This window comes from Tenrec ecaudatus, chromosome 5 (assembly GCF_050624435.1).
Source record: "Tenrec ecaudatus isolate mTenEca1 chromosome 5, mTenEca1.hap1, whole genome shotgun sequence".
In the NCBI taxonomy this organism is placed as follows: Eukaryota; Metazoa; Chordata; class Mammalia; order Afrosoricida; family Tenrecidae; genus Tenrec; species Tenrec ecaudatus.
Window position 1 is genome coordinate 167,423,418 of NC_134534.1, and position 8,179 is coordinate 167,431,596.

Below are 8,179 nucleotides of genomic sequence, written 5' to 3' on the forward strand. Positions count from 1 at the left end.
CAAGTAGCCCTGGAAGGGGTGTGAGGAAGGCCTTGGGTCTGCCCCCTTGAGTCACCTACTGTTGCTGTCATTATCTCTGTTGTTGTCTGAAGTCCCTGCTCAGCTCCCAGAGTGCAGTGGAAACAGGAACAACACCTATCTTCTTGACCTTTCCAGAGAATCCACTGGCCTGATGGTGAGCCGAAGGGGTTGGGGGGGAAACAGAGGGCGGCGGGGGCGGTGGGGAGACCTGGGGCCAGGATCAGTGCCCCTCCTTCCCATGCCTCCACCTCTTCCTCCTCTGCCTCCACGTTGGGGGCCTGGGGGTGGGAGGATCTCTATCTTCCCTCTGTCCCCGGCTCCTCACACAAGAAGCGCTCCTTCCTCACTTCTTGCACCGGCCTTGGGCTCCTCTGGTCCAGTGACCCAGGTGCCAGAGGTTTCTCAGCCTTGCCACAGTGTTCTCTCCACCCCCACACGGGTGGCGCAAGCTGCTGCGACACCTACCTCTGCTTCCCCGTCCTGGGGATCCCATTCCACCCCTCCCCTGGCCTCGGTGATGCCCCCTCCCTCGGGCCGATGCCCTCAGGATCCTCCTGGGCTTCGGATAGGCCCTCTGATCCCAGAACAGGACTATGAAAGGCTGGAGGACTGTGACCCTGAAGGGTCCCAAGATTCACCCCTCCATGGAGAGGAGCAGCAGCCGCTGCTTCATGTACCCGAAGGGCTCCGGGGTAAGTGCAGTGCCGGTATGAGTTGGGGTGTGGAGCTCACTGGCTGACCCAAGCCAAGCTGGTCCTCTGGCAACCAGTAGGGGGGGAAGGGGAAAACGCTCGCTCAAGCGGGAGTGCCACATTCCAGCACTCTCCCCTTCTGTGCCCAGGTTCCTGGCATCACATCCAGAACCTGGACAGCTTCTTCACCAAGATATCCTTTGGGTTCAGGACTGGCAGAAAACCTCTGTAAATCAGCACCCTTCTCAGCAGGGAGCTGGGGGTTTGCTGAGGGTGGGGGTGGCAGAGGCGGAGGCAATGCCAGGGGGTAGTGTCCTTAGGAGAGGTTCAACTTGCCTCCGGTTTATTCCTTGATGAACCTGACACATCTATAACTATCATCAGAGGAATGGCTTTGCCTGTATCCTGCTGGAGGATGTCTTCCAACTGGGGTGAGTGCTTATCCTGGGCCCCAGATCTGGTCCTCTGGGCTCTGGGATCCTCCTGGTATTTTGCTTCTGTAACAGTACCTGGTACTAATTCACTCCATCATTTTCTGAGCAGCCCAGGGGCTAGCAGGGTGGGGGAGAATCCCTAGCTTGTCAAGGGTTGGGGGCAACAGCTTGCCTGACCCTCAAACCTCATATTGCCTCCTCCTTATATACCTTTTAGACAATTCGTTTTCATTGTCACCTTCACGACCTTCCTTCTGCGCTGTGTGGATTACAACATCCTCTTCGCCAACCAACCGAGCAACCACACTAGATCTGGGCTGCTCCACAGTAAAGTGACCTTGTCTGATGCCATCCTGTCCTCGGCCCAGTGTGTCCAGCAGTGAGTGACAGCTTGGGGAGGCTGGGGTGGGGGCGGGCAGATAGGATGGGGGAGAGGAAAAAAACCCCAAGAGGCCCCTCTTTCTTTGTCCTACAGTTTACATCGTGGTTCTTGGATGAGTGGGTCTTAAACTTTTTCATCCTAGTCAGATGTTACTTAGGAGAGGGATAGCTGGTTATCTGTAATCCCATGCTTAGTGTTGTGGGTGGCCAGTTGACTCAGAGACTATAGGACAGAGCAGAACTGTCACTCATGCTTTCCTAGGAGGGATTCTTTGGGAGCAAGTTCCAGGGCTTGTTCTCCTCTGGAACCACTCTGGGTCTGAGCTGTGGATCTTTCAGTGGGCAGCCTGGCACTTGCCAACCTGCTGCCAGGGTTCCTTCTTGTTACCCTACTGGATGGCTCCACTGAGAACCCTTTTACCATGGAAGACTGACAAGCACGTGCTCCATTATTGGCTGTCCGTGTGCTGGTTTCTTGACGGTTACGAAGCTTCTGGAAAACACAGAACACTCGTGCCAGAACGAACAGTGCATAAAACATTGTCGTCGTGTTATTTAAAGAGAGTTTTGACTTTTTAGACCCCGCTGAGGGTCCCAGATGTCCCTGGACCATACTTCAAGAATCCCTGGTCTAGGGACAGCCCCTCTCTCCCTTACAGTTCTCCACGACTCTCTAAGCCTGGCCTCTCTATTGGGCTCCCACCTCTCTGCGCCCCTTATCTGTCTAACCCCATACAGGATCCGATCCAGCCCCCTGCTGGTCTTCCTATTGACCCTGGCTGCAGGCTTCTGGCTGTTCCAGCTGCTTCGCTCAGTCTGCAACCTTTTCAGCTACTGGGACATCCAGGTGTTTTACAGGGAGGCCCTGCACATTGCCCCGGTGAGCTGGGTGGCCAGAGGCTAGGGGAAGGAGTGGAGGCTGTACCGAAGGAGAGGACAGAAATGGGTGGGGCTTTATTGACATTTGCCCTGGGCCCTGATTAATGCTAGGTGAGGTACCTTCACTTATCAAGCTTGGTTCTTAGTGTATTTAGATGCATCATTGAAGATGATTTATAGTGATACAAACAAAAGGTATGTATGGGTTTGGGGGATGGGCTTGATAGGCTATTGGGAGAGGGGAGAGCATTCCAAGCCCTGGTGCTGGAAGGTAGGGAAAAGCAGCGAGTCTCTGGGCAGTGGGAAGGAGACCCATGCCAGAGAGCATTCTTTCTGGAAATACTCCTCACACAAAACATTCCCCCAGCTCTGTCTTTCTAACATGGTTCTGACCCAGGGTTCCCTGTTACCCACATGGATGTTCAGTAGCTCCCAGAGACCCCAGAATCAAGTTCAAACCCTGAGTCTGGCATCCAAGGCCTTTTATCATGTGACACTCTCGTCTCCCCCAACCCCCAGCATCATCACCATGAGGTTGGCCTCTTCAGTGTAATCCTGGTCATGCTTTGCCTTGTCTTCCTTTCCCACCTTGATGACATCCCTCTGCTTTGTCTCCCAAGTTCTGTTTTTCATTTTAAGGAGTAGCTCAAAGGCTGCTTTCTGCAGCAAACATTGCTCTGAACCTAGGACACGAGGTTCTTAGAAGGCCCTCATGAGTCAGGGAGCCCCAGGTACTGAGCAGAGGTGGGGAAGCGTCATGGGGAGCCCTGTTCCTCTAAGAGACTGTGACCCTTCTAGTTACCTTTCTCCCTCTTTTCCTTCCTGCCTTGTTCCTTTCAGAGGAAGGGGGGCACACAGGAATGAACTGGAGAAGCCAACTTGGAGGCACTTGGCTAACTAGGCTGGGGAAACTGAGTGAAATAGGGCTGACATGAGGTTGGCAGCCTTCCAAATGTGCTTTTAAGAGCAGGAGGCACAGGTTCATCTGGTGATGGATGATGCAGGACAAGAGGCTCTGAAGGAGGTCAGGGTTGGGGTCTCAGAGTCGGCCCAAGGCAACACGTGGATAGGATCCTGAACAGAACTTGGCAGGTCATGAGAAGCAGAAAGGCAATGTCCCCAGTCTGCTCGCTACTCCCTGCCCTCTGTGGGTTGACTGACGGCGCAAACACTGGAGTTGAGAAGTCAGGCCACACACCTGCAGGGTTCACTGGAGAGGTGTCGCTGGGAAGCACTGACTGATGGACTGCTTGGCAGGAAGTCAGAGCACGTGACTAATGGACATGAATGACAGGAAATACGAGGCTTAGCAATCCAGAAGAGGAAGTAGTTAGCAGACTGGGTCAACATAGGCAAGAAAGATGACAGGTTTCACACCTACACTTCCTCACTCTGGAAGGTGGGCGTTGGTAGGGGGGGGCAGAAGGAGTATACTTTGGGTCCTACTGAGTCTGTGGCATTTCTTAATGGCCCTTTTGGGGGTGTTGGCTTTGAGCACCAATGGGGAGAGAGTGCTGAGGGCGGCTGGTGGCCCTCATTCCCCCCTTTCACAGGAGGAGCTCAGTTCCCTGCCCTGGGCAGAGGTGCAGTCTCGCCTTCTAGCGCTGCAGAGGAGCGGGGGTCTGTGCGTGCAGCCGCGGCCCCTGACGGAGCTGGACGTCCACCACCGCATCCTGCGCTACATCAACTACCAGGTGGCCCTGGCCAACAAAGGCCTGCTGCCCGCCCGCTGCCCGCTGCCCGGCGGAGGGACGGTGGCCTTCATGAGCCGAGGCCTGGCGCTCAACGTCGACCTACTTCTCTTCCGCGGCCCCTTCTCGCTCTTCCGCGGCGGCTGGGAGCTGCCCGACGCCTACAAGCGCAGCGAGCAGCGGGGCGCCCTGGCCGCGCGCCTGCGGCGCGCCACGGTGCTGCTGGCGGCCGCCAACCTGGCGCTCAGCCCGCTGGTGCTGGCCTGGCAGGTGCTGCACGTCTTCTACCACCACGCCGAGCTGCTGCGGCGCCAGCCCGGGGCGCTCGGGGTCCGCGGCTGGTCGCGTTGGGCGCGCCTGCAGCTGCGCCACTTCAACGAGCTGCCGCACGAGCTGCGCGCGCGCCTGGCCCGCGCCTACCGCCCGGCCGCCGCCTTCCTGCGCGCCGCCGCGCCGCCCGCGCCCCTGCAGGTGCTGCTGGCCCGCCAGGCCGTCTTCTACGCCGGCGCGCTCTTCGCCGCGCTGCTCGTGCTCACCGTCTACGACGAGGACGTGCTCGCCGTGGAGCACGTGCTCGCCGCCATGACGGCGCTCGGCGTCGTCGCCACCGTGGCCAGGTGCGAGCGCATGCCCCGGGGCGCCCCGCCTCGCGGCCCCGCCCGCACCCTCCTAACGCGGGGCGCCCTCTCCATCCCGCCCGGCCTGCAGGTCCTTCCTGCCGGAGGAGCAGAGCCAGGCCCGCTCGGCGCAGCTCCTCCTCCAGGCGGCCCTGGCCCACATGCACTACCTGCCCGAAGAGGCCGGCGCCTCCGGCAAAGCCGGCTCCTACCGGCAGATGGCGCGGCTGCTGCCATATCGGGCGGTGAGCGCGCGCGGCCAGGGACGGGGCTGCGGGTGGGGTGGGGGGAAGGCGCCGGAGGGGTCGCTTTTGGGGGGAGGGCCACCAGGAGCCCCTGGGTCTCCATGACCCGCGTGGCCCCCTCCCTCCATAACCGCTTCACGGCAGGTCCCCCCCTTTTTTATCCCACCCCGTAGGTGTCCCTCCTGGAGGAGCTCCTGTCCCCTCTCCTCACCCCGCTTTTTCTCTTCTTCTGGCTTAGCCCTCGTGCCCAGGAGATTATTGATTTTTTCCATCACTTCACTGTGGATGTGGCCGGGGTTGGGGACATCTGTTCCTTTGCCCTCATGGATGTGAGGCGCCACGGCCACCCTCAGGTGAGAGCCCGTCCGCCAGCGTCCTGACAGTGTTATGGTCATCTAGGAGTTGGCCTCCTTCAAAGCAGACCGGGGCTTCCTATCCCAGCGCCTCGCGTGCCACCTGTAACCTTGTCCCAGGCTCTCCCGGGGCCTTAGCCTCCTGGTCTGTAAAAAGGACGGCACGTCGGGAGGACTGAAGGAGGTGATGTATGAAGAATACCCTGACGGGTTCCTGGCACATGGCTCACACCAGAGCCGTGCAGGAATGGTGATCACTGGGTGGGCTGGAGGGAGACAGCTTTCCTACCAAGGCAGCCAGGGTCTGACTTGGGGGACTGGGTGTGCACAGGCCTGTGACCTGTGGAGTGGGTGCTCTGCTTTGGGAAGAACTTGAGCTTGTCCCCCTGTGGGCTTCAGTTTCTTGGCTCGGGTTTCTTGTCCAGCCAGCCCCTTCAGGTTCCCACTGTAGCGATCAAACTGTGTCCCCATCACCTAAAGGAATGTTCTTGCTTCCAGTGGCTTTCGGCAGGACAGACAGAGGCCTCGCTGGCTCAGCGGGCAGAAGACGGAAAGACGGAGTTGTCCTTAATGAGGTTCTCCCTGGCACATCCTCAATGGCGCCCCCCGGGGCACAGCTCTAAGTTCCTCGGGCATCTCTGGGGCCGAGTTCAACAAGACGCAGCTAGCTGTGGGGCCACTTTGGCCCGCAGTTCCTCCATTCCTGGGCTGCTCAGCGATTCCACTTCATCTTCAGTGAGTCCCAGGCCGCCTGACCTCCCCACCTCCTGACCCCTCACTGCTTCATTTTCTGCTTGGCTCACTGTTGCTACTAACCTGCAATATCGGTGCAACCCAGCCCGTTCTCCTTTCAACCTCCCTCCCTTTGTGCCTGTTCTTCTGACTGTCTTCTCCCTTTCCTCTTCTCTTGCTCTAGCCAGAGACCTTCCTAGCCAACTTCCTGGTGCACCCCCTCCTGCCTCCAATGGATCGGAGCCCCACAGCTCCCTGCCCGGCTGCAGCCACAGCCAGCTTTCTGGCCTCCATGTCCCGTATTGGCCAGGACCCAAGGTGAGGCAAGGTGATCTGAGCTGCTGGAAGGTAGTATGGGTGGTGGGAGCTGATTGTCTAGGAAATGGGGATCTAGGCACTATGGGAACATTGGAAAGGGGAGCTCGAGTCTGACCCTGGAATGTCTTTGAGACTGATTGCACCTTCTACACCAGGTGTGTGTCCCCAGTCAGCCCTGGGTGCCAGAAGCTGGCCCAGCTCCCTGACCTTGCTTCTGCTGAGATGAGTCTCCATGCTATCTACCTCCACCAAGTGAGTAGAGGGGTACGGCAAAGAGAAATGTGGGGAAGAAAACAGGTGATTCCCACAGAGGCTGGGGAGAGGGTCAGAGTCGAAGGAAATATCTAACAGAAGCCAGACAGAGGAGGGCGGGTTCATTTGAAATCCCTTCCCATACTTCACGTAGGGGCTCAGAATTGGATGCAGGGACTTGCTGCCATCACATCAAATCTGAGTTCCTAGTGCTCTTACAGGATAAGAGGGTTTTATGGGACTAGAAAGTCTCATCTTTCTCTTACAAAGTGGCTGGTGGTTTCGAACTGCTGTCCTTGTGGTTACCAGCCCGATGTGTAACCCACTACGCCTCCTCAGACTTAGGAACAGGAGTCCCTGATCCCTCTTCCCTTCCATGTAGCTTCACCAGCAGCAGCAGCAACAGCAGCAGGAACCTTGGGGAGAGGCTTCAGCCTCTTCCCTCTCGAGGCGCTGGTCCAGCCCCTCACATCCAGTCTCACCTGATGAGGAGAAGCCATCCTGGTCAAGTGATGGTGAGGAGCTGGGGTGTGCAGGGAACAGATACCTGAGGGGATGCTAGGCATCAGGGATACTGCCTAATGATGATTGTCTCCCCAGGCTCCAGCCCTGCCTCCAGCCCCAGGCAGCAGTGGAGAACGCAGAGGACTAGGAGCCTGTTCCCTGGAGGTTTTCAGGAGACCCATCAGGAACCTGGTCAGGCCCCTAGTACTGACTAAAAAACTGCCTCAAGGTCAGTATGGTCTGATTTGGGATGGAGATGAGGCGAATTAAATGTTAAGGAGGGAGAATGGAACCAGAGGGAAATTGGGTAGAGCTTGTCCTGGAGGAATAGGAATCGGGGGTGAGAAGGATGTCGACCCCTGGACTGGTTGTGAACAGCTTTCTCCTCCCACAGTCTCCTAGGTTCACCAGCCACCAGAAACTAGACGACACACCAAGCCCTTTTCAGAGCCTTCCCCCACCCACACACTGCCGACCCAGGGATGCCATAGTTAGGCGGGTCCATGAGGAACTCACTGGAGAGAGCACTGAAGAGTCAGGAGATACCAAAGCCCCTGGAAACAAGTCCTAGAGATGGTCCACACACCTGAGGGCATGGGGAAGGCAGCAGGGAAGGACTTGTAACTAGTTAAAAGCATGCTCAAGGCAGAGGATAGGTAGGGGCCAAGGTGGAAGCCAAAGTAATTTCAGGGAAATGAGGTCCAGGACCTGCCAGGTCTTGCCTCTCCTTCAAGTCCCCATGGACTTCTGTGGGTGGGGTGGGTGAGAGGGCGGAGTGGCGCCTTAAGAGTGGTGTTTTGCAGTTTACATTGCTGTGATGTCTTAGGAAGTGGGTGGGGTTCATCCTGTGTGAAATCAGTAAAGACTCTTTGCACATGTGTGTGGCTGTAGTCTTCTGCCCCCCCCCCCAATATTCCTGGAGATTAAGGGCTGTCTCTGGTTTCCTCAGTCCTCAGCCGAGAGAGTAAGGGAGCCAGTGCTAGCCGGAAGCAGTGTTTTCCAGAGAACTGGATCCGTGCAGACAATGTGGGCTCTTGCCCCAGTGCACACAGACACCTCT

At 57.6% G+C, this 8,179-nt stretch overlaps 1 protein-coding gene across 1 annotated transcript; it reads left to right on the forward strand.

Annotated features, from left to right (window-relative positions):
• Positions 1–172: 172 nt before the first annotated feature.
• On the forward strand, positions 173–7,340 carry ATG9B (autophagy related 9B). Its single transcript, XM_075550786.1, has 13 exons — positions 173–713; positions 863–906; positions 1,080–1,144; positions 1,365–1,526; positions 2,267–2,408; positions 3,961–4,715; positions 4,807–4,960; positions 5,134–5,313; positions 5,812–6,048; positions 6,230–6,363; positions 6,519–6,615; positions 6,998–7,130; positions 7,216–7,340. Exons 1-13 carry the CDS (start codon positions 173–175, stop codon positions 7,332–7,334), a joined length of 2,763 nt encoding a protein of 920 aa, XP_075406901.1. The 3' UTR covers positions 7,335–7,340.
• Positions 7,341–8,179: the final 839 nt, after the last annotated feature.